This window comes from Trachurus japonicus, chromosome 12 (assembly GCF_045865225.1).
Source record: "Trachurus japonicus isolate A0001 chromosome 12, Traja_1.0".
NCBI lineage: Eukaryota > Metazoa > Chordata > Actinopteri > Carangiformes > Carangidae > Trachurus > Trachurus japonicus.
The window spans coordinates 30,445,237-30,472,319 of NC_140918.1; the positions used below are offsets into that span (position 1 = coordinate 30,445,237).

The following is a 27,083-nucleotide window of genomic DNA, read 5'->3' on the forward strand; positions in this document are numbered from 1 at the left end:
GGCTCACTGAAAGATAAATATAAGTATCATCATGATTAATTTGACAGGTGCTTCCGCCAGAGCGGCTATTTCCAATGGTTACCTCTTTTACAGTCTTGGTTACTGGTTACTTCCCTCGTTACCTAGCAACGCCTCCAAACTAAAGCGGAGTTGTTGGATAACGTTACACGTCGAAGGTAATAACCATTAAATACGAGCCAGACTTAATTTAAAGATGGTAGTAACTGTTAAAATGTGAGTGTAAGTGTTAACTTATTATCTAACATTTACTTACTAACGTTGTAGATGTTGCATATAACTTACCCTGCACTTTACGAGCTTGAGGTACATGTGGACGAGTTGAAAATACAATTGAATCATGTGCTTATTTAACAGACGGACACGGATCAGTGTATAAATGGCGGAAGAAGCTCATATCGGTGAACAATGTGAGGAAAACACTAAAGGTAGGTGAACGTTACACTTTGCTGAAGGCTCTGTGAAACTGCCTCTGAAACGGGACTGGGACAGCTGAAGAGAGAGTGAGCAGCACAGTGAAGGACGAAGTACAGCAAAATGCAATTTCTCAAATAGGTGTCAATTTAAATGTCAGTAGAGGTGTAATTAACCTCTGTGACCCTCAACAACTATCAATCAGAGAGAAAGATAGAGAGCTGCGAAAGTGTGATTTTAATGTGACAATCAGACAAATTGAAATGCCAAAAAAATATCACAATTGACTGGAAAATAATATAAAGCAGCAACTTGTTATAGTGCATTCTGAGAAACCAAATAATCTCTAATGATCTGGTTGTCGTTTTTAATGAAAGAATATGTCAAGAGAATTGGTATCTTTCTTTTTAATTATTTGTTTGGGGCAAAAGAGCACAAGTATTGCTGATGAACTCTGCTGTCAAATGTTTCTTCCTTTTTCAGTATGTGAACCTACGGACTCAGTGCTGCAGCAGCAGACTGAGGAGGAGCAGCTCTGTGCCGACACATACTACAAGTATGAGGATATTCACTCCAGACCGTCCATCACACCTGACTCTGAAATCCCAGAGAACCTCCTGTTCCTCGCGTATCCTTTAAGAGAAACATTTCACATTTATATTTCTCACATTCCCTTACTATACATGGCACATGAAGCCTAATAGAATAGAATAGACTAGTACTTTATTAATCCTTTGGAGGAAATTATTTTGTCACAGCAGCTCCAATAGAATAGAATAAAATATACAGATACGATAATTAGGAGAATAAAATAACGTAGGAGATAAGTTTTGATAAGGAGACATAAAACATATTTACCGCTGTCTGGTAGAAGGTGTACAGAAGTGGTCTGCAATAAACACCATAATAACAACAAACTGACATAACCGACATGCTGGGGGTTATGTGGGTGAGCTATCCCAGCAAGCTCTTAGTGAGTATATAATGGACTTTAAGCTATCATTAGGCTATCACTTGTGCTGTGTAACCAGTCAGTGTCAAAGGCGCATATTTAGAGATAAATTAATTGTATTGGCCATCTGTGAAAAAAACTGCCAATTCTTCATAGAATCATAGAAATTCCAAATATCAGCCGATATTATTGACCATGCTGATAATCGGTTGATCCTGAATGAACAGAGCCAGGTTGTACTCCAAATGTTCCAGAGCACTGATTAGTCCTGCATTAGTGAACTGTTCAACATTGTTGTGTTGCCTTAGTTTGCAAGAGAAAGAGAAGCATGACACCATGAGCAAGAGGAGTTGGAAGTGTAAGGTACCGGTACTGACGTTCTAATGCCAATAATTGATGATTGATGGATGCATGATTCAAGGGATAAAAGTGGTTATGCAGTATCACAACCTGTCTCTATGGGTGATTATAATACGACAGTAATCCTCCACTTACTACAATGTGATACCAGGTGCACATTCTAATGTAAGACACCTTGCAAGCCACACTGAATACATAATAATATAATACAGTGAATTTGCTCTCGATCCTTAATTCATTCTACATCTAGTCACTCTTTTGGCTACGACAGTGGGCGCAGAGCAAACCTGCAGCTTCTGGATGACAGAACTCTGATCTTTATAGCAGGTAACCTGCTCATCCTGCTGGATGTTTCCACCAAGGAGCAGAGATACCTCCGCTCCTGCAGTGGAGGAGGAATCGGCTCCATCACGGTGAGATGTTACTGTATGTACAAGAGGTTCATGGCTGTTAGTGACATCAGAAAACACTGAAATGTCTATTTACATTTACTTAAGAGTAGCTTTGAAGTCATACTTGAGAAGCTGTTTAAGGATTCACTGCAGTTTAACAAGGTACTTTGTGCTATTTTACTGAATACCTGCACAAAGTGAACACAGCACTAGTTATTTTTCATTTTAAAACTGAAATTTGTCATGTAGTATTTCTAAGTAGACAATAAAAGTGTGTTTCAGGCTAGATATTATATATACTTTAGATCACAGCTAACTAATATATGTGTGTATGTGTGTGTGTTAAGGTACACCCTCGAAAAACCTACTTTGTTGCAGCAGAGAAAGGACACCAACCCAACATCATAGTATATGAATATCCCTCGTTACAACCATACCGCATCCTCAGAGGTAAATGGGACCCAGTTGCAATCGCTTCTGTTGTTCTACTGTTACATATTACTCATGTCATGGCCTTGGTAACAAACCAGGAAGGGAACTGTCATGGTGGTTATCACTTAATTGTCCTGTTTTAACCTACATGTCTTTAGGTGGCACAGAGAGAGTGTACAGCTCTGTGAATTTTAACCGTGATGGGAATCTGCTGGTTAGCGTTGGTGGCGCACCTGATTACATGCTAACGCTTTGGCACTGGAGGCAGGAGGAAGTGATGCTGAGCTGCAAGGCCGTTTCTCAAGAGGTTTACCGAGCCAGTTTCTCACCATACAACCCAGAGCTGCTCACATCATCAGGATCCGGCCACATCAAGTAAACTAATTAATCCCAGCACATCCTAACTTATCCAGGTGTTGCTACTCTAGCTTGTCCAGAGGTTAGGTCTAGCACCTCTTAAGTTCAATATTTGACATTTTTATTTGTGTAAAAATGTTGACAAGAAAAGTATAAAAATTATTTTACACTTGTTGTCATTTAAAATTTTATTGGCAGCCAGAGAGTCAAAGATGATAATAAGACACGATCAAATGAATCAAATGTGACTATTCCAGGTTAGAATCAGTGACTTCCTGCAGTCTTGTCATTACCAGTGCACAACTCCCTACAGCTGTCACATAAATTAACTGCAGATGTTGAATTATTCCCCTATGTTGTTCTTATATAACGTGAAAATATTGTCTCTCCTTTTGATTATCAGGTTCTGGAAAATGGCCAGCACATTCACAGGTACTAAATTGCAAGGGCTGATGGGACATTTTGGAAAGACTGCAGTGACTGATATTGAGGGCTACGTGGAACTTCCTGATGGAAAGGTCAGTGTGTATAAAATGTATCAAACAAGGTCTAAGTGTGTTTCCAGCTGTATTTGAAATGAATTTAATTAACTACCAGCATGCTAACATGCCCCCCCCCCTTATTAAATATGAAATGAGGCACCCACACATTGAGCTTTACACTGCTGACTTACTACAGTACCTGACCTTCACCTCACTCTGTCTTCTTTCAGGTGGTGTCTGGAACTGATCGGGGCAACATGTTGCTGTGGGATGGAAATGCCATTAAGGTGGAGATTTGTCAAAAGGACGGACGCAGCTGCCACGCTGGGATGGTTCAGCCATTTGTCCTTGACGATGGACAGCTGATGACGATTGGCTCTGATGGAGCCGTCCGGGTAATATTTCTTTTCCATGGTCAATGTTTCCACATTACTGATGATTTTTTATTTTGAGCCATTTTGGACCAATTGATGGCAGCAGTCTTCATTGCTTACAATAACTTATTTAATAGGTAACATGTATTTATTTTATTATGTGTTTTGTTTTGTTTTTTTAAGAACTCAGTAATGTCCTAAACCTCTGGGTACTAGCATTTAGACAATTTCAGCAGATCAGATGCACCAGTAGTGCTGGATACCAAAAACATTGGCAGATTAAGTCTACACACAACAGTTTGAGGGTGCAAAAACACACACAGGCACATAGAATTATATGACAAATATGTGGATATAAACTGTTATAATTAAAGAATTACAGGGAAGGAAAAAAATGTTTAGGCTAAAGAAAAATTGGCTGATTAGATGATTACAAATTTGGATGTATATAGAAATTAGACAAATCACAACAGCAGTTAGGAAATCTGATTTAGATTTTGAAGAGATGGTTGACTCTTTATCACATTCCTAGTAACACTGACTGAACAGGGAAGATCATGTGCTTGTATACTCAGCATGACTTTGTAACAAACCCCCTCTGCCCCGTCCAGGGTTGGGACTTCGAGAGCATCGATGCTGCCGACAGTAACATTGACTCCAGCATGTTTGAGATTGAGCCCATGAATGAGGTGATGGTTGGACACAACGTCTGCCTCTCCTCTGCAGTAAAGAGCTCCCTGCCTGACTCCTTCATCTGGTTTGCTCAGGTCGGTGGACAGAAAATCATTGTGACTTATTAAACCTGTTTGTTGTACATGGTCAAGTCTTAGTTCATTCATTCATTCATTTGATATGGTCTTGCACTGTAGGATTCCAATGGCGCCATCTGGAAGCTGCATCTTTCCTCCATGGCAAGTCACTATTTGTGTGTTTAAATACCCCTTCAATGTCTTGAATAAAACATAAATCATACCATGTAGCGCCACATTATGTAATAGCGTCACATTATGTAATCATGTAATACATTTTTTCTTTTTTTTAAATATATTTTTGGGCTTTTTATTGCCTTTAATTGATAGTACAGTGGAGAGAGAGACAGGAAATGGGGGGGCAGAGAGGGGGAATGACATGCAGGAAAGGGCTGCCCGATGCAGGAATCAAACCGGGGCCACCTGCAGTGAGGACTGTAGCCTCTACATGGGGCAGCAGCTCTACCAAGTGAGCTAAATGCCGGCCCATGTAATACATTTTCACCTCATGATGTAATAACGCTGCATTATGTAATAATCTGCTACAATTGTATTTTGTAATACAATTCTTGAACACAATATGTAATAAACGTTGCTGCATTTTGTAATAACTTGTTACAAAATGCAGGTGTTGCACTTTTTTTATGAAAAAAATTCAAAAATTCAGTGCAATAATAAAATTCTTGAACGCAATATGTAATAAACTTTGCTGCATTTTGTAATAACTTGTTACATAATGCAACAAATTGTTACAAAATGCAGGTATTGCACTTTTTTAATGAAAAAAATGTAAAAATTCAGTGCATTATGTAACAAGTTATTACAAAATGCGGCAACGTTTATTACACATTGCGTTCAAGCATTTTATTACAAAATGTGGCAGATTATTACAAAATGTGGCGTTATTATATCATAAGGTGAAAATGTATTACATTATTACATAATGCGGTGTCATTACACAATGTGGCGCTACATACCATTTTATATAATATAATAAATTGTTGTAAAAAGCACAGTTCACTCTCACAGCCTGATGACAGTTGATATGTTTACTGTGTGTGAAGAGCCCTGATCCAGAGTGCCTGTTTTCCTTCCATGCTGGAGCCATTCAGGGTCTGGATGTGTCTAACAAATCGTACCTTATGGCCACAACTGCACTCGACCGTAAGTTACCTACACACACATACACGCACGCACACAAGCACACACATGCAATAACAGATTCTGCATCGCCCCCTGCTCTCTAGGTTCAGTCAGAGTTTTTGATTTCTTGGCAAAGGCAGAACTGACTGTTAGCCGCTACAATCACGGTGGAACTGCTCTCATCTGGGCCCCACCTTTGGTAAGAGTGTTGGTATGAAATCTGAATAATGCCATCTGTGTAGTGACAGAAAACTGACCTTTGGAGTTTGTCTTTAGGTGGACCAGAGTGGAGGATTACTGGTGACAGGTTTTGAAGACGGGGTGGTCCGCTTGTTGGAGCTGTACAACCCCCAGAGACTGCATGTGGTCACTGGGCTCGGCTCCAAAGGAAATGCAGAACTGCGCCTTAAACAGGCTTTAAAACCTCACAATGCCCCGGTAACTGCTGTGGCATATGAGCGAAACGGACACATTTTAGCCACAGGGGTAAGAGGTTTTCCTGATGTTTAACTCTGTGAGAGACAACTTGTCAAAATGCTTGTTTACTCTCACGAATAACAACTTGCTCAGTCTGGTTTTTAAAATACCTGCTTAAAGGTTTGATATGAATCTGCCACTGCTCCTAGTGCAGAGGATTTCTCTCACTTTCTGATCAAGTTTATAGACAAGGGTGACATAATGTTTTACTTGGTTTTTATATTCCTGTTTTTGTTATTTTTTTGTTCGTCAGAGTTCAGATTGCACTGTGTTCTTCTTTACTGTTGGGGAAGAATATAACCCCATTGGCTTTGTCAATGTCCCTGGGCCTGTGCAGGGGCTGGAGTGGTCCCCTCAATTCCATGTAAGTCTGTTCTCTGGACATCACTGCCCTCACTGAAGGAAACAGTGACAAATATGATTTACCTAATTCCCTTTCACCCAAATATCTCTCTGATGGAAGGTTACTATTTTGATGCCTTTTATATTTTAACCCAGAGTGAAAACAGCCTGCTCATCCTGTGTCAGACTGGGCACGTGCTTGAGGTGCAGTGTCCTGACCCAGAGGCCCAGAAGCCAACCAAAACCTTCCACCTGCCCCAGCTGCCCAGCAGATGCTTCAAGTTCAGGAGCATCAAATCTGAAATCAAGGTCCTTGCTCAGTTTATCTACCAATCTATCTATCTATCAGACTTTAAATGCACAATATATGATATGTTTGGAATCTACATTATTGTTACTCATGATGTCATCAGTGGAGGCTATTGTAGTTTTCTCTAGGGGGGGGGGGGGCTATACCAAACACCAAAACAGGCATATGAGAAGATCACTGGTCAATCAGTAAGAAAAGCTGCAGAAACAAATCAAATCAATGTATTTATAAAGCACATTTAAAAGCAACCAAAGTTTAACCAAAGTGCTGTACAGTTCAATGATCACAAATTACAAACAAAGTGCTGTGCAAAATAAGACAAAAGGACACACATGGGGAGCTGACACCTGAGACCATTAAGGACTCTTAAAGACCTGGGAAAACATAAAAGTTTTAAACAGAGCCCTGAACATTATAAGAGACACCTCACACCCTCTCTGCAGTTTCTTCCAGATGTTGCCCTCACAGAAACCCTACCCTAGCACTTTCTTCTTTGAAAAGTTTAATTTGATTTGATTTGGTAGATAGAGACTGTAGAACTGCCACTCTGCCGGACCTTACTAAAGACAGCTGTGATGTCATCTCACTGGTAGGGGGGCAGTGGTGGTATGTACTGTAAGTCACCTGCATTTAGCTTTGGGCGCACGCTAACATGCTCCTACCTCTTGTATTGAAGAGTAGCGAACTACATATAAATTGTATATACGTGGTATGTATGAAGGGGGCCTATAGGCAAAGATTCTTGCACCCCATAGAGGAAACACATGACCAGTCAGTAACTTTAGACAGCAGAGACATTTTAATCTGCATTTTTGTTGCAGATGCCACACTACCTTATGTCACTGAATACTTTTTCTGTCCTTTTTTTCCTGCTGTGATGTGTTGTGTTATTTAAAATGACCATTGCATATTATTGTGTTATATTTGTGTGTTTGTGTTGCAGAGAAAAGAAGAACTTGAAAGACGTGAAGCTGTAAAGAAGAAGAAGAAGAAAGAGAGAGAAGAGAGGTTGAAAGAGCAGCCAGAGGCAGAGGAAGAGGAAGACGAGAAAGAGGAAGAATTACCACCCATCTACATCCCTGATCCTCCAAGTCCTCTCTACTGTGGATTCTACTCACAACCTGGCCAGTTCTGGCTCTCCATGGTATACACACAAAGGAGAGGTGTCATGTCAGTGCATAAATACGTCTCTAATGTATGTAATAACACCTAGGATGTTGGAGGCAATTACCTCAAACCAACTGCATTAGTTCATTTCTAAACACATCACATCACAATAAAGAGGGGACGTTTACAAGGAGGTCCAAGGGGTGAGGTCAGTTATATTCAAGTAGCACAATATCATATCATTTGCCACAAGGGTCTTCATATCTGTACATTCTATCCATAGACCCTTGATTCAACACTACCCAAAAACTTGAACTCTTCATTAACAGGGCAGCATGAACAGACACAACAGACCAATGGAGCACAGTTATGAGATATAGCATCAGGATGACAAAACTATTCTGTAGATAAATAGTAAACATTGTCCATGATTTACAACTCTACATCGCTCATAGATGTAAATGTGAATGTGTAAGTTTGTTTGTCTCCATATGTTGGCCTTGCGATACACTGGCAACCTGTCCAAGGTGTGCACTGCCCTCTTACCACCACCCTAAAAATGACTAGTAGCTGATGAAAGGATGTTTTTTTTAACAGTTGATAAAAATGACATTATCCAGGAATGAGATCTAAGGGCAGATTGTTTCTCTTTTCTGTCTCTTGTGTAGGGAGGCTTTGACTCAGGTTTCTTGTATCACTGTAAGTTCTCTGAGAAGCAGGATGAGGATCCAGATCAGCGGCAGGATGAGCCCTTTGACTTCAGGCCTGTTGACAACACAGATGATGACCCTGTTCGCTCCATCACCTTCAGGTAGCTGGAGGGAAAACAAACAAATCAGTATTCTTTTTAACTTCACATATTAAAGGGATAGTTCAACATTTTGGCAAATTGGCCCATTGCCATAATCGCTATAGTCATAGCAGTAGGTTCGTTACCTTTAATTGTCGGTGCAAGCTATTTTTAGAATGGCGGAGCAGAGCTGCAAGCTGCTCAGAGCTACGCTACGGAGGCTCATTGAATTTCTTGGTTTCCCTCATCAAACTCATCAAATACACAATCCAACAACTCCAAAACGCTCTGGTGGACAAGTTGTGACCTGCACATTCACCATGATATGAGATAATAAGAACGTTACCAGACGGAGTTGTTTTAGAGGAAAATTCATGCAAAACCGCTGATGCGCATTGCATTCAGGGACAGTTTTTCAGCAAGCAGTCTCTGTATTTACCTCTAAAATGGCCCTGTTTCATAACATTCCATTATTATCTCATAGCTTGGTGAATGTGCAGGTCACAACTTGTCCACAAAAGCGTTTTGGAGTTGTTGGATTGTGTATTTGATGAGTTTGATAAGGGAAACCAGGAAATCCCATGAGCCTCTGTAGCGTAGCTCTGAGCAGCTCACGGCTCTGCTCCGGCGTTCTAAAAATAGCTTGCACCAACAATTAAAGGCAACGAACCTAGTACTGCTATGACTATAGCGATTATGGCAATGGGCAAATTTGCTAAAATGTTGAACTATCCCTTTAAACTACAACAGCATTATGTGTTTAAGGTGGTAGTCGAAATATTCGACTTGGTGCGTTGTTGTCTCATAGTTCCAGCAGGCAGCTGATGTTCCTTGGCATGCACTCGGGTTCCATTAGAGTTTACCTGCTGGAACCGGCTGACCACAGCCTCACCTCCATGCAGGCCTACTGGTCTCTCAGTGTTCACGACAACCAGTACGGACACCTGCGGCACATTCGCTGTAGCCATGACGACCACTTTGTGCTGACTGCAGGAGATGATGGGAACATCTTCTCCTTCAGTCTGCTTCCTCCAGAAGAGTTGCAGAAAAGCCTCCAGAGAAAAAAGGCCAAAGTTCCTTCACCAAGGGTCAGTACACATCTTATTAACACTTTGTTTTCACACTTCTTTATCTATTCAAACAAATTCAAATTGAATTAAAAAGGAATCTGCCTGTGCAGTCAAGTGTTAACCCAGGCTTTCACATGTTTTTGATGGAGAAAAAAAGAAAAAAAAGATTATTATTATTCTTTTTTTTACAGAAAAAGCAGGGCACCATTATTAAAATGTAAAAACAAACAATATAGTGCCTGTTGCAAACTGGAAGACCGAAGCCAAAAATCCGATATAAAGTTGTGTAATTTTGTTCACATGTTATTCCAACAGGTAGGTCTTGACAAAGCAGGGGCTCAGGACATAGTGGACTCGGCAGCTTACAGGTGAATACAAAAGCACTCTTTAGCAATAATTTGGCCTCTTTCCTGTCTCTTACTCTGTGCAGCTACAATACTGTGTTTTTTCTCAAGTAGACAACTGTACTGTATTATTATTCATAGAAAGATTTTTTTCAGTTGCCACTTCAGAAAATACGTATTCTTGGGGTCACTCTGACTCCAGAATATGTTGAAAGTTCCTTCAACCCCACTTTATTCCCTGCCCTCAGCATAGAGACAGCTAAACAGAAACTAGAGAAGGACCGTCTGCAGCGGGAGGCCGAGTTGAAGATAGCTGAGAAGCAAAAGAAGCTAGCTGAGCTCCAGAAGAAGTTTAAAGAGATGGTGGATATAAATCAGAGTCTGCTTGAGCATGTTCGCTTGAAACCTGAGGTACACACACACCTGGATCAAATCCACTGGTCGAAAGGTTCATGCTGTTTTCCATTGTAGCTGCTCTGATTCTGTTTCAAAACACCACTAAAACCTAGCGATTCACCTTAAGACACAGCAGAAATGAAAAATCTGTGTTTGATCTGTCTTATAACAGCTGACTATGACCACCTCTACTCACAGGCAAAACAGTTGGTGTGGTTAATTGCACTGTTATTTTTAGTATTCCTCACTGACAGAATCTTTATACAGTATGTTTGACAATATACCGGACTGATGGAAAGTTGTCTCCATCTTACAGTTCAACTTTTATCTCAGGTAAATCAGAAGTAGGTAATCAAGATGCTTTTCATCATGGTGTGTGTTTGTGAAGGAGCTGCAGCTGGACCAGTGTTTTAGCAAAGAGGCAGAGAAGGAGAAGTCCCAGCGGGTGATGGAGGTCAGAAAGCAGCTGGCCTGGGAGGAGGAGCACGCCCACACGTCACTCAGCAAATTGCAGGACTGGTACTGACATAATTTGACTTTTTTTTTTTTGTCAGACTTGAAATATTAGACTAATTAATGTTCAGGTTTCAATGTTTCCTCATCAGTACTGAACTGTGATTTAAAGCAGAACTATGCAGCTCGGCCGGAAATAGCTCGCTCCTTCGTTGGTTTCTCTTTTTTTCCCTCTCCGGAGCTCCCCCACAGTTCTGGTAGGCACATGTCACTGTCGTAAAAAAAAATAAAAAAACTCGCCGCCGCCACCTCCTCCACCCCCCCTACACGTGCTTGTGTTTACTGCTGTTTGCTAAGCCCTGCTAACACCGAGCTAACGCTAACACGGCGCTAATGCTAACACGGAGCTAATGCTAACACCGAGCTAACGCTATGCTAACACGGAGCTAATGCTAACACGGCGCTAACGCTAATACAGCCACACACAGGCACAAAGACACAGACATACACACACAGGAATAAAGGTTCCAAAACGCGAAGGTGTGTGTGTGTGTGTGTCATGATGTATTACATTATCTTATAAAAGACCCATGGTGTGTGTATCTGTGTTAGCATTAGCTCCCTGTTAGCCACAAGCTGAACTTCATCAGTAAACATTTCATGTTTCCATGGTTTCCTCCGACTTTCCGAACTCAAACCAATCACGATTCGTGACATGCATGACGTCATATGCGTTCTTATCTCGTACTGCCGTAAAGCAGTTTCTCGCGATACTTCTATCCATTGACGAGATTTGTAACACCGAGACGGACGACTGATCTTGCAAGTGCGGTTTTCAGCCAGTGGGGGGGGTGAGCGCATTGGCCTAGACCCCATTCACTTCATAACAGGTCACTCAACCATCACAGTGACTCTGAGCCACAATAATTACAGCCCAAATCCTGCATAGTTCTGCTTTAATTAGTAGTGTGTAAATGAGAGGGGCCAGCAATTCAAGGAAACAAAAGACACACAACATTAGTTAAAAAGAGGGCATCTCAATCTTATCAATTCATAAAAACAACCATTGAAACAAACACTCTCAAACAGACCACAATACAATACAGCAAACAGTAGCAGAATCTAGTGCAGCCACGAGTGCTTTACCTTCCCCCCTTGCACCCTATCCTTCTACGGGAGCCTTAGTGGGACAGAAAACCTGCATCTTTCCTTCCAATTTGTCCAGCAGTGCGATCGCTGTTGGTACAAAACCATCTCTGTGGCACTTGGTGCTTCCTTTAAAGGTACTTTGTGTAAGAATTACTCCCATCTAGCGTTGTGGTTGTATCGCAATTGTATTTTTCATGCTGCATTCACGTGAAATTGGGCAGATGGCAGACGGACAACAGCCGTGAACAAGTGGTCCGTCAGCACGAGGCAAAACAATACACGTGACAATATGTTGTCATGGCGATGTCGTATTGTTTACCTAACCCACGTTTTAGCGGCTTTCTCTGGACTTCTGTGACTAAAATGACATCTGGTTTGTTACCGACGGCCGTCTGCCCGACTGCAGGTGAATGCAGCATCAGTGTAACGCTCCATTCCTCCTCACTGTTTTACTGCGGTGACTTTTCACAGACGCCACCTCCACCTGAGCCGACAGCTCCGGTGTCTCCGCTGAGTTTTCTGTGGTTTCCTACCGTCACGCTGCCACTGCCACGTAAAAACATGGCGACACCACATGGCAGCCAGCACCGAGCTTACCCGCTCCATGGAGATATGAATGATATGAACGGCAAATTCAGAGCTGAAAGGAACACTTCAGTTTGTTGATGGGGGGGATTACTGGTTAATGAAAAACAGACTTTTGAACCAAATAATCGATTTTCATGAATAGATAACAGGAGAAGTTACACAATGTCCCTTTAATGACCACATTTGACCAATGACCCACCTATAAGCCCACTGCTTTCTCTGGCACAGACGGGTCACTGAACCAAGAGACAAGGGAAAAGGACTACACAGATTCAGTGACAGTTCAGTAAAAGAGTGTTGCAGTGGTCACATCAATGTTGAAATGGGACAACTTTCTTAGGAGGGACTTTTTTGCAAACTCTTACAGTTGTGGGACACAGCCAGTAGTGGAGCATGGTGACTTTGGATGGTGGACATGAACAATATTTATATATGAGTTTAAAATATTCTACCTGATCTTGGGATTTTGATTGGATTGTCATTTTGCCCTTGTATGTACAAAGTCAGCTAACCAGTTGAGGTAACCAGCCTCCAACCAAAATGAAACACTTCTTTGTGTTATTTGTCTGCAGGTTCAAGGACTCTCTAGAGGCCAATGTGGTCACTGTGATTGGCATCCACAACGACCACAGAGTCTCTACCTATCGTTTGCCAACGCTGACCGAGCCTTCAGCCCAGCTCAAACATCAGAGCAAACACAGCCAGCTTGACATTGACAGAAACGCTGCACCAGAACGGAGGAAATCCAAAGCCGAGCCGGCAAAAGACAGCAGTAGGATAGAAGGTAAGAAAGAAGGAAGTAGGAGTTTGTGTGTTTGTTTCACCTGTCAAAGATCACCATATCACCTGTGTGTGTTCTCCAGAGGAGGAGGTAGTACACCCTAAACTGGCTCGTGCAGCAGGGGTTAAATTAGGAGATCGGCAAGTGGAGAGGCTCCGAAAGGCTGCAGAGAAAGCTGAGCAAGCTCGAGCTAAAATAGAGAAAAGGAAGCAAGAATGGGAACAACTGTGAGTGTCATGATCAGCAACATTACCTCTTTACTAATTAAAGATATGTGACATTTAACGCTTTGTGCTTCATGGTGTTCCCTGGATTCTCTGGACTATAATGAAGTGAAACAATGCAATGAAAAAAAAACTGTGATGCATTTATGATCATTTATTCAGGTACGCAGAGGAGCCAGATGAAGGCTGTGAGGATCCGCTGGACGTGCAGGCCATCCATGAAGCCAAGGAGAAAATCGGAGACTTAAAACTGAAGTCAGCCAAAGACTTCATGGTTCCCAAACAGCTGAGAATGAACACTGACAGCAAGAGGGCACAGCTGATTCGCCTGGAGGAAAATGTACACACCTACACATACACAAAGACATGTGCTCATAGATATCTGAGCTCATTCACAGTATGAACTTCTCTTAGTGATATATAGTAATGATTTATGGTTGTTCCTCTGCTGATGGTCTGGATTCATAGTGACCAGTTAAAAGCTTCTGTGTTGACTGAAAAAATAAATCACCCACAAAGCAAAAAATACCAATAACCCTATTTTTAGAGACATTTTCCAGCTCTTTGTCTTCCAACCTGTTGAAGAAACTGTGGTTTCCCATTTGTTTATTAATCATTCATCATTTTTTGTTTTGATTCATTAGTTGTGAATTTGAATTTGTTAAGCAAATATGCAATTTAGTCTCTTCACTCAGACAAAACAAAGTGGAACTGGAGGGAAAAGTTGAGGTTTGGGGTCGTGATGATGGGCACTAATGCCTTTTTTTTTCACTCCATCTTGTCAGATCCATAAGAAACAGACTGAGATGAATGGACTTATCGTGGCATTGCGGGACTCCAAGGTTCGCCTCGTGTCTCAGTTGCATGCTCAAGTTCAGCAGCTCCACAAGGTCCAGCAGCACCTGGCTGCCCATCTCCACCGCTCGCCACCCATCCTGCCAACCCTGCTACCTGAAGAAACTCCGGAGAAGAGTCTGCAGTGCAGCCGCTCCACCCTGGAGCAATACAGAGCTCTAAGGAAACAGAGGTACAGCAGCCAGGTTTTAGTATGAGCCAAGACCAAAGTTCCCAATAAATTCTGTCATTTCTTTGACCTAACCAATTCAACAATAGTAGTGATTAAAGGTCCAGTGTGTAAAATGGGGGTAAAACCGTGATATCCAGCGTTCAGATTCTAGTTTGCAGTGCTTACTCACTCGCACTCACCCTTCCGGTGGCCTCCAAGGACAAAAAAAATTGTTCACTAGGACTGGGACGACTGGGAGTATTTCAGGAGCATGGAGCCATGAGGTGAAGATCTAAACCATTTTACCATATGTCTGCTGTTTCCTACTCCTTCTTCTTTCCTTCCTCCTTCTTCTCTGTTGGTTTATTTATGAACATGAAACTCTCGAAACGTGCTCTCTGGCTGTCTGGATTTTCAGTTCCGGCTGTTGTACAAACATGGCGGCGCAAGATGGCCTTAAAAGGCTACGAAAACCAAACAAGTTTTATAGCGATTATACACTTATACAAATATATATGGGTAGTAAATTCAGATTTTGCCAATAAACCTTGTTAATTATTACACACTGGACCTTTAACTGTTTAAAGGGTTAGTTAGTTATTAGTTAGTTCAAAAAATCACACAGTCAGTGAAGGAGATATTGTTTGTTGGTGGGTGCTGCAATGTGCAGTTAGGTCAACAGACTGCTGCACACTTCTGCAAGTGAGCAGGAATACGAGGGCCTGTTCACTGCTGCTTGCAGCTTTAAAGGGATAGTTCAACATTTTGTCAAATTCGCCTATTACCGTAATCCCTATAGTCATAGCAGTACTGTAGGTTTATTACCTTTAATTGTCGGTGCAAGCTGTTTTGAGATCCGTGGGGCAGAGACGCGAGCTGCTCAGTGAACGCAACGGAGGTGAATGGTACTTTCACTTTTCCCTCATCAAACTCATCAAATACACAATCCAACAACTCCAAAACTCTCTGGTGGACAAGTTGTGACCTGCACATTCACCACACTATTAAAAATAATCATGAAATGTTAAGAGACAGAGTTGTTTTTGAAGCAAATAGCCGGAACTACATTCCAGACACGGCTGCTGGGCGGAGTGATTTCAAAAGCGCAAGAAGTTCAGAGTATTTGCTTCATGTGTCGTAATGTTACATAATTATACATGATTATCTCATAGCGTGGTGAATGTGCAGGTCACAACTTGTCCACCAGAGCGTTTTGGAGTTGTTGGATTGTGTATTTGATAAGTTTGATGAGGGAGAGGTGAAAGTACCATTCACCTCTGTTGTGTTCACTGAGCAGCTCGCGTCCCTGTCCCACTTGCACTGACAATTAAAGGTAATAAACCTACTGCTATGACTATAGGGGTTATGGCAATAGGTGAATTTGCCAAAATGTTGAGCGATTCCTTTAACAAAAGTTAAATGGGTTTCAACATTTTTTGGAAATAAAAATAAGTTACATCCACAAACAAATTTTAGATAACGGTATCGCTTTTTCTTCTACCTGGGAATGTACTATTTCTATCCACCCACACCCTTAACTGCATATATTGCAGGCTTTCCATCTGTGGAAGCCAAATTCCTTCACAAGATATAGTATTTACCTTTAGTTTTTCAATAGATTTACAGTGCAGTCAGAGGAGGGAGAGGGATCAACAGATTTTCTGGAACAGCTGAAAAAAGGGATGAAAGGAGAGGAGGAAGATGATCAAGAGGGGGGAGAAGAGACAACCTCCAGCCCCCAAAGAAGAAGCAGAGAAGAAGACGACACATCGGAGGAGGAGGGAACAGAGCTGAGTGACTTGGAGGAGGAGCTCCGAAGGGAGAAGGAGATCAGACTGTTGTACGAGCAGGACTCTCTGCTGCAGCAGGTCTGTCACCATCATCAAAGAGTCAATCAGATAAAATGCCATTAAGTTGTGTTAAGTATGTACAGAATATCTGCTGGTATGAACTGCACATCTAACCTCTCATTGTGTAACAGTGTGATTTACTGCTGGTGGGTTTTTAAATCATCAGATGGAGAGTTCAGTGTGTCGGTTCAATGCAGAGCTGATGCTGCTGCGACACCAGAAGTTACGTCTGGACTGGCAACTGAAGATGGCCGAACTCCGTCAACTGACTCTCTACCAGGAGCTGCTGCTGCTCCGAGAGTTTGAAAGGAGGGAGGACAGCCTGCAGGAGAAGTTCAACACACGGCTGAAAGAGGAGAGCAGCATCATGGTGGGGGGAGGAACTGTTTCTGTTTAAAGAACCATACCAGTCTTTTTTTACATTGTAGTCACTAATTACATACCTATTTAGATACTTGCATACTACAATACTACTATATTTTTTGGTGTACTTTTGTCCTTAGTTGTTTGTTACACTGCCATGAATAGACTTCCTTTTACTTCAGACAAGATGGGAAAAACTTCACTGACCCTGAACAATGTTTGTACTCTCACATTCAAACCAAACCATGATACTGATCTCCAGAATACTGTCAGATCCTCTATTTTCTATATTCTTTCTTTTATATTTACCACTATACTAATAGCTGAAATTCCAGTCTGAATTACATACAGACCACACACTGATGTGTTTCTGAGCAGACTGATCTTTCAACTGCTGCTCAAGAGTTTGTTAAATGTGATCCCACTATCTGACTGAGAAATAGGGAAGACAGCACTGTTGAGTTTAGTTAGTTTTTCTTATTTTGGAATAGTAAACTGAATGGAGATCTGATATTATTTTCATAATCATATTTTCTACATGTGCTGATGAGAGCACACTTATTGTAGCCCTGGGGGAATGCTGTGCATTGAATTGAATGAGAGTCAGTATAAAACAGTCTCACAATCTTCACAGTGACATACAAACTTGAGCTTGCTGATATCGAGTTTTTGAAACCACAACCTTAGTTTTATAATTCTGAGCACCACTTTCTATTTCCAACAAAAACATCATACAAGTGATCTCATACTTTCTGCAAAGACACATTAATTCATTAAATTGCCCGTGCATTGTCAGTGGCAGAAGCTAATTATAACTGTCTATCATGGTATAATTAAAACCAATAGGATCACAGCCAGTCTGCACACTACACTACAACTTTGACAAGACAAAATGCCACCAACATAAATAGGCTGAGTTATATTTCACATCTTTTTTCTTACATTTATTTGTTTGTTTATTTATGTTTTATGTTTGGGTTGGTGCTAATGTGCTGCTCACACTGTGTCGTGTTTGTTGGCAGATGCCGTCGTGCTGTTTGTTTGTTCACACATGATTTCTTGTCTCCTGACAGTCAGAGCTGGAGGAGAGGAAGGAGCAGCTGGAGCTGAAACAGAGAGAGATGGCCAAGCTGCAGGAGAGAGAGAAGGCTCTGATCACAGCCTTCCACGCTTCACTGGGTGAAGACCACAAGTTTGAAGAGTTTCTGACAAAAGTCTTCAGGAAGAGGATCAAACGTGTGAAGAAGAAGGAACAGAGCGGACAGGAAGGTGAGGACGGAGAACTCACACAGTTTGTGTGTATACATTTATCCATGTGTCCTGAAAGGGACATTGTGTAACTTCTCCTGTTTTCTATTCATGAAAATCGATTATTTGGTTCAAAAGTCTGTTTTTCATTAATCAGTAATACCCCCCATCAACAACTGAAGTGTTCCGGTAAGCTCTGAATTTTGAGCGGGTAAGCTCGGTGCTGCTGCCATGTGGTGTCGCCATGTTTTTACGTTCAGTGGCAGCGTGACGGTAGGAAACCACGGAAACTCAGCGGAAACACCGGAGCTGTCGGCTCAGGTCGAGGTGGCGTCTGTGAAAAGTCACCGCGGTAACGCAGTGAGGAGGAATGGAGCGTTACACTGATGCCGCATTCACCTGCAGTCAGGCAGACGGCCGTCGGTAACAAACCAGATGTCATTTTAGTCACAGAAGTCCAGAAAAAGCCGGTAAAACGTGGGTCAGGTAATCAATACGACATCACCATGACAACATACTGTCACGTGTATTGTTTTGCCTCGTGCTGACGGACCACTTGTTTACATAGAGGCTTGTTTATGCTGTTACGTGCAGCGGCTGTCGTCCGTCTGCTGTCTGCCCAATTTCACGTGAATGCAGCATGAAAAATACGATTGAGTTGCTTGTGATATACAACCGCCGCAATGCTAGATGACAGTAATTCCTACACAATGTACCTTTAATTGTCCCAATGTGTGTTTGCAGAAGAAGAAAACAGTGATGAAGACTCTGATGAAGATGATGACTGGGACGATGATGATGATGTTTATGACAGTGACACAGAGGAAGGAGGTGGCGTCCAAGATGACAACGTTTGTCCTCCAGGTCAGGAACTGTGGTGGTGACAAATACTCATGCCTTTCACTTTCTCATGGAACAATGGAAAAGATGATGCAGTCCAGACAACATCACGTATCCAAGCAGTAAACAGCACTTCCTGTCTGATTCTGTGGTACACCTGCTGTAAACAGGAAGTGCTGTTAAATGCTTTGATGTCAAGTTTGCTACCAGACTGTGAAATCCAGCAAAAATATAGACAAATAATAACGATCTCCATTGATCAGTCTTTTCTTTATCACCTGGATTTTAGTGCATCTTTCTATGCTCATAACAGAGCTGACTATAAGCAACCAACCAATCATTTATTTATAAATACATATGAACTCAAATTCAAAGAACTAGTGGACTTCAAAACTGCAAAGTTTTATGTTCAAGATTAACAACATGCTGCCTGACTGTATTCAGAAAATGTTCAATAAACGACAAAACCATTACAACTTCAGATGGGTGTGTATATTTAGAAAGTTAAAAACCGAACAGAACCAACTCTAAACTAAGATGTACAAAAGTAACAGCTGTCAATCTATGGAATAATCTAGACAATGATTTAAAAACATGCAGTACCATAATCTCATTTTAAAAAATGTCAAGACCGAACTAAACTAAACCAAACCAAACCAAACCAAACCAAAACAAAACAAAACAAAACAAAACAAAACAAAACAAAACAAAACAAAACAAAACAAAACAAAACAAAACAAAAATAACAACAGTTTACTGATGACATTAGGCAAGTCATGCTAAGTCATGCATCCCAAATGCAGCACAACTGGTGAAACTGTAGTGACAGGTCAACTGACTCGTAATGCAAGTATCACAAGCAAGTGCTTCGGCACCTCTGATCTGTTTCTATTAATGGTGTGTGTGTGTGTGTGTGTGTGTGTGTGTGTGCCTCAGGATGTGAGCCAGAGCTGTTTGAGAACACAGTGCAGCTGCGTGAGCGTCGTCAAGATTTGGAGGAACTGCTGGTGGAGGAGAAGAGGAGTGTTGACGTTCTGAAGAAGGAGTGTGACGCCCTCACCAAGAAGGTCAATGCTCACCTCATGGCTCCATTTTTCCGGAAAATCCTTGTGTGTGTGTGTGATTGTGTGTGTTCACTGTGTTTTGTTTTGCAGGTGAAAGCAGTGAAGAGCAGTCTGAAGGCAGCAGAGGATGACCTGGAGTTAGTCAACAGAGAGAAGCAACAGAGAATGAATGAACTGCACGTGGTGGTTCCCTTGAGACTGCACCAGGTGAACAACACTGATCATTCAACCACAGAGTCAAGACAAAACAAATTCAAGCTTAAAGGGATAGTTAAACATTTTGGCAAATTGGCCCATTGCCATAATCGCTATAGTCATAGCAGTAGGTTTGTTACCTTTAATTGTCTGTGTAAGCTATATTTAGAACGGCGGAGCAGAGCCGCAAGCTGCTCAGAGCTACGCTATGGAGGTTCATGGGATTTCTTGGTTTCCCTAATCAAACTCATCAAATACATAATCCAACAACTCCAAATCGCTCTGGTGGACAAGTTGTGACCTGCACATTCACCATGCTATGAGATAATAACAGAACTTTACCAGACAGAGTTGTTTTAGAGGTAAATTCATGCAAAACCGCTGATCCGTGTTGCCTTCAGGGACGGTTTTTCAGCAAGCAGTCTCTGTATTTACCTCGAAAACGGCTCTGTCTCATAATGTTCCATTATCATCTCATAGCGTGGTGAATGTGCAGGTCACAACTTGTCCACCAGAGCGTTTTGAAGTTGTTGGATTGTGTATTTGACAGTCCCTCCAGGATTTCGCGGGCTTTTTTTGTGATTGTTGCGGCCTAAAATGCCTGATTTTGCGGCCACATTTTGAAAAAATTGCGGTGCATGTTGCGATGTTTTAAGCGCTTTTGTTGCGATTAAATTGCGGGAGACAGCTAAAGTTGCAAAAAAAAGTTGCAGTTTTGTTCTGAATAATTAAAAATCAAAGGAAAATTGAAAATTTTGAAATGTCACAAAATAATGTGAGGTCCTGTTATACCAGCAATTTTCCACTTGTTAAGAAAGGCACAGGAAAATGACATAGAGTTGAAAGTTGTTTTACTTTTATTTAAAATGTCTGTTTAAAAATCGTGGTAAAAGAACTGTTTTAAAATGCCATTAAAACAGTCCACTCTTTGAATAAAAAGGGGAGGGTGGCTACTCAAGTCCAGGGCCAGGGCCTTAGGATGGGGGAAGGGACACCTGGCCGCCGGCTGCTCCGCTCCGGCCCTGCAGTGGCGCACTCACTGGATTCCCCCTCGGGGTTAACACACAGCCTCGGGTGGTCAACCAGGACAACTCACACACTCAACACGTTCAACTCAGCTTGCGTTCCTTTACTTATCACTTTGTGCACGTTGTATCAAGTTTCTTGCCGTCAGCCCAGCCACGCCGTTCCTCCGTGAACTCACTTTCAACCACCGCTCCGTCCAGACTCGCACTCTCTGCTGTGTAACTCGCGGAAAGCACCGACAATTGATCCAATTTGCGGAAAAGTTGCGGTGATTATACAAAATTGCAAGATCGCAAAAATGTGTGGGGATTGGCTGAATTTGCGTTAATTGTTGCGATCGCAACATCGCAAATTCCTGGAGGGACTGATTTGATGAGTTTGATGAGGGAAACCAAGAAATCCCATTAGCCTCCGTAGCGTAGCTCTGAGCAGCTCGCCGCTCTGCTCCGCCGTTCTAAAAATAGCTTGCACCAACAAATAAAGGTAACGAACCTACTGCTATGACTATAGCAATTATGGCAATGGGCCAATTTGCCAAAATGTTGAACTATCCCTTTAAGTCTGATTTGTCAACACATCTGTGGTGAACTTCATCATGGAGGAAAGCCATTTTATATATTTTAATGCACATCTCCAGCAAAATTCTTCTTGCAATTAAGAAAATGACCATCAGGAATGACTTTTTTTTTATATCATCATCAATCAAACTATATGCAGATTGATCTGTGGAATATAACAGCAATGTACAGTCCATTCCATTTCAAGTTTAGGTGCTGCATTTTAAAACATGACACTGAATTTCAATTTTAAATTTTGTGTTCCAAAATTAAATATTGAATTCCTGATTCATCAAATAACAATCCCCTTGCCTCTCACCTTCTCTGCCTCTTTCACCAGATTGAGTTTGTTGATAACAGTATGGTACCATCTGATCTGAGCCCAGCGTTGGTGGTGGACAGGATGGAAGTGAACAGGCTGCAGGAGCGAATTAAAGAGTTACATGTGGAGAAGAACCAGCAGAGAGATCTCTACCTTCAGGCCCGTCAGCAGCATGTCAGGCTCCGCCACAACCGCAAGGAGTTGAACACTAAGATGCAGGGTCAGACTCACTGTAACATAAAATACAGATGCCACATGAACACAAACAAGCCACAGACACACACTTGTTAGTCTTGTGGTAAAGTTACACCAGAAAATGGCAGAAGAAAACTTCCTTCAGTGGTCAGTGGATAGTTTCCAAAGCCACAAAGCAACATCTTAGATTCAATCATTCATTGATTTGTGCGTTGTTGTGTGTCTGTGTGATATTGCAGTTCTGGAGAAGCAGTGTGATGAGCTGATGATGATGAAGTATGGGAGGCTGGTGGATCTGGAGGCTCTGCAGACGCTAACAGGAAACCGGGTCCTGGAGGAGCTGAAGCAGGAGAAGCTCCTTCGAGAAGCTGCGTACGCCAAGGAAATCAAACAGTGGGATGTACGCATCAGTAGACAATACAAGTGGTTTACTGGAAATGATACACAATGATATGATGATGATGATGATGTCTGCCCTAAACTTCTTGAAAGTCTAAATGTTTCTAATGTTCAGGTGAAGGTGGAGGAGGCTCGTCAGAAACTGATGGATGTGACCAAAACTAACACAGAACGTCTCCTCAGCATGACAAACCTCTTAGAAAAGAAGAGGAGCCTGGAGCAGAAACTCAACACCAGACGGAAGAAAATGGTAATTTCTGTGCAAATTCTGTGCATTTCATACTTATTATCAACCGAAGCTGGGAGTCTCCAGCTATGTTGACTGAAAACAAGCCTAAAGCAGGCCACACACTTATGCAGCATCCCCCATCATCATTGCTGTGTTTCAGACAGCTCAGTAGATTCTCCATTTGAACAGTGGGGCAACAGATCTTTTGGCCAATGGGTACAGTAGAAGGTAAAAGATTCCAAAATAAACCAATGGACATACAGCTTTGACATATGACCATCTGAAGATTGTAACACATTTACATATTCAGTAGCCACAGAGCAACATTGTCAAGTATTCTCAGTCAGTTAGTAACTTTGTCTGTCAGAGCTTATTTTCTAAAAACAGCTGCTTGCTGCTAGAAACAATTCTGGTGAAAGCATCATAGAAAATGTTCTGTGAAGCCAAAACAAAGAGCACAAGGTCTGAGGGGTCAGTGGAGGCAGCAGAGCTTTAAGGTCATTTTAGTTCAGATCAGTGACCTGGTTGACTGTAGTGATGAGAGATTGAAATCCAGGATGTCATATTATCGTATTAGACCTACTTAAAGGGGAATTGCCGTTTTTTACAATCTCGACCTTATTTTTGGACATAAAATACGATCATTTACTCACCCAGATAACTTTGGTGTCATTACAAGTCGTTCCGACAAAATTCGATCCAGCCTAGAGCCGCGTATATCCATATAATGCGAGTACATGGGGCACGCAATGCAGCCTCTAAATAACACATTATCTGCTGCAAAACTCGTATCTGGGTGAGTAAATGATGATGATATTTTATGCTAGAAATAAGGTCCAGATTGTAAAAAATGGTAATTATCCTTTAACCTGCACACATGTACACATACACACACACACACACACATACACTGTATGCCCCAATAGGTGTTTGTGTGTGTCTACCCAGGACAAACAGTTCCAGGATTACAGGAGACTTGCAGATCAGGAGGAGATTGTGAGACTAACGAAGCTGGTGAAGAGCCAGTCGCAGCACGCCGAGGCCCTAAGGAGAGAGATTGACCTGCTGTACCATGAAGGAGGCCACGTCCTGCTGCCCGGCCAGGCCCCGCTGCCCCCGCTGCCCCCCTTACACACCTCCATAGCCTGTTCCAACACCGGCAGACAAGGACCAAGGAGTCCATCCAGGATGCCAGCCAAGACCTCACAGAGTAGACAAGGAGCTATGTAACAGAGTGCAGAAAAACACAGAGCTGTAGTTCTTTCTTATAAATTATTCTTGGATTTCAAATTAAAACACATGCCTGGTGGGTTTGAAAATGTTGTATTTTTTACCAAATAATTATATAGTGTTATAGTATTATCATACTCCTTTGTGTGAAAATCACTGAAACCTCAAAGATAAAAGCTCATCACCTGTTATGAATTCTGTCAGTGTGTTATGAGTGACATCTAGTGTTGCAGTGTTTGTTGTGGAGGTGAGATGAGGATGCACATTCCTGAGTATGGAGGCCTGCATAATGAATGGCTTTAATACACACATTTGTTGAAAAAAACTGTCATTGTTCATAAAATGTTATCTCACTTACAGTTTTTGGACCCCCTCGAAAACGAGATGGTACATCTCAAGGGGTTTATCCAAATAAAGAACTTTCATATACAGTTAACAAAGAAACACACTGTTACTATGCATTTACAAGGCAAAAAATGTATGTGCATGCAGAAAAAGGGAGGCCAATGGTTGGATTTACACTTTTGTCTCTGTAAAAAATAACAGTGAAAGGAGTTCCAACAGTTTATTTCATTATGCTGAAATTGTGTGAGGGAACATGCTCACCTGTGTGACATCATAACATTACGTCACATGTAGAACTAGAGAAGGTAGACTGACAATAATCTGACACATGAACCAGATTGGACGAGAGCTGCATCTCAAGAGTTTTTTCTCAGTTTCAAGTTCCCTCAGGTTTTTCTTCTCCACACATGAATGGTCATTTAATCGGTGGTGTGATAATACTTTAGTTATTGGTTTGAAGTTTTGCAGGTCAGATTGGTAAAGTCTTGTAACTGGAGGACACAGAATGTATTAGATTGAGCAGCTTGTAATCTCTCTCTAACTGGCTGTTTTTCTTCGTACCGCTCAATCATTGTTTTTCTCACTCCAGTTTCCCATTTTTCAGAAATGTGCCAGTTAAAACTTGTGAATTTGTAGATATTTGGAAGCCATAGTCTGCATAAATATCTTGTCCAAGTCCAACGGTTGATACGTTGCATGGACCTGGGCAGAGTTCATTATTGCTTGCAGCTTTAATTCAGTCAAATGTTATTGGCAGAGCCTTTTTCAATGTATTACAGTGTTCATCAGATTATGTCAGCAAGGTAATGTTGTAATCAGTTGGTGCTAGCCCAGCAACTAACACCTGACAGCAACATCATGTAAATATTTAAAAACTAATCTACATAAGAATAGCTGTACACTGCCAATGTTCATCAGTTTGCTTCATTACTTAAAGTGCTAATGAAACAGACCATTAAGTTTTATTAGCTCATTGTTTCAGAACTAATAGTGACAGTGAAGTCCGTATCTGGGTCCTGGTTCAGTAACAAAATAGGTTTTATTTTACAGATAGGAACATTTCACAAAGAAACAACACAGGGTTTGGACTCTGTCAAGAGACAAGGCAGCTCAAAAAGGCAAAGCACACCAACAGTGAACACATGAACAGTGAAGTCAAATAGATTTTATGATAGACAACCACCCACACAAATAACCTTCATATACATTTTACAGTATCTACAATCAACACTTTCATTAGTCCAAAGGCACATTGTCTTGTCCATCACCAGCCTCTGATTCAGAGTGATAGAGAAATATTTAGGTGAACAACTCTAATTTTCACTATTTACGTCCATTTTCCATAAACTGCTTCATGTTTTACAGTTTTCTTTCTACAAGGGTGGGTGGGTGTGATGCAGTTAACATCTTCTATCCACCTGAAACCAGGAAGTTATGGAAGAATTCAATCTGTGACTAGTTAAGAACTGACTGAACAACAATAAACTAACAAACTGATCCTGGCTGCAGGTTTTTCTTCCACCGAGCCACAGGAGCATGAGTGAGGTCATCAGGACTAACTGTAGACCACGTTTTAGCTTGAAGAAGTTATACAAGTTATTTCTAAAGGAGAGGGTCAAACACCATCATAGTTTTAGCTTCCAGATGTGACAAAAAAAGCAAATGCAGAGGTCACACTGTATGTACTATGGGATGTTGTAAAGGGAACAGTGAAACAACACCCCTTGAAATCAATCTTTTCACAAACTCCTGTAACAAAATGCTTTACAATGAACTGACCAAACTGAAAGAGCAAAAGGGTTTTTAATGTCTTTACTTAAATCGACCACTATCTGATCAAAGAATAACATAAAAGAACAACAGCAGCTCTGATAGGCTGACAGGGTTGAAACAATAAGCTGATCAACTCAGCTCATCACCAGAGAAAAACAAGTCATGTTCAGAGATTTTTGACAGTTGCCAGTTTTGTTCTGGTATTTACACAAGAAGAAAAAAAAAACCCCAACAATAATCAGAAGTTTAGGATTAGGGACACCGTGAAAAACAAAGTGAATTCTGAGAAGTCAGAACTCACTTTTTTCCCCCCACAGTAGGGGTGGGCGATATGGCAAAAATATCATATCACGGTTTTTGAAAAATAAAATAACGATCTCGATTTTATCACGATCTTAAATCTAAAATTGAAAAACAGACAATTTAGGTCAAAGAGCCTTTCTAAACAAATTTTAATGGGCACTATGCACAGCTCCACTACTTCCTGAATTTAAGGCAGCTCCTTTATTTTCTGTCTTACATTATTAGACAAACTGATTAATCCAGGTGTGTCTGATTAATCAGTTTGGGAGCTGCCTTTCAGAAATTCAGGAAGTAGTGGAGCTGTGCATAGAGCCCATTTAAATAGTTGCAGTTTTGCCAACATGTGCAAGTAGCCTAAACATACTCTTGCAACATAAAAGGTGCCCCAGACGATCCTACGATCTCTGCACTTTGGCAGATCGTCTACACGCTCT

General features: G+C 41.4%; 1 protein-coding gene across 1 annotated transcript; it reads left to right on the forward strand.

The window, feature by feature from the left end:
• The first annotated feature begins 397 nt into the window (after window positions 1-397).
• Window positions 398-24,304, forward strand: cfap44 (cilia and flagella associated protein 44). The gene is made up of 34 exons (XM_085794347.1): window positions 398-446; window positions 916-1,060; window positions 1,995-2,157; window positions 2,484-2,586; window positions 2,727-2,943; window positions 3,329-3,443; window positions 3,638-3,802; window positions 4,393-4,548; window positions 4,651-4,692; window positions 5,595-5,694; window positions 5,778-5,872; window positions 5,950-6,159; window positions 6,404-6,514; window positions 6,649-6,801; window positions 7,746-7,946; window positions 8,578-8,720; window positions 9,508-9,787; window positions 10,085-10,137; window positions 10,362-10,524; window positions 10,898-11,028; window positions 13,272-13,483; window positions 13,563-13,707; window positions 13,867-14,044; window positions 14,490-14,744; window positions 16,318-16,578; window positions 16,727-16,930; window positions 17,997-18,192; window positions 18,916-19,035; window positions 19,948-20,078; window positions 20,166-20,282; window positions 22,194-22,395; window positions 22,610-22,770; window positions 22,885-23,019; window positions 23,947-24,304. The coding sequence occupies exons 1-34, from the start codon at window positions 398-400 to the stop codon at window positions 24,226-24,228; spliced, it is 5,394 nt and encodes a 1,797-aa protein (XP_085650473.1). The 3' UTR covers window positions 24,229-24,304.
• The last annotated feature ends 2,779 nt before the right edge of the window (window positions 24,305-27,083 follow it).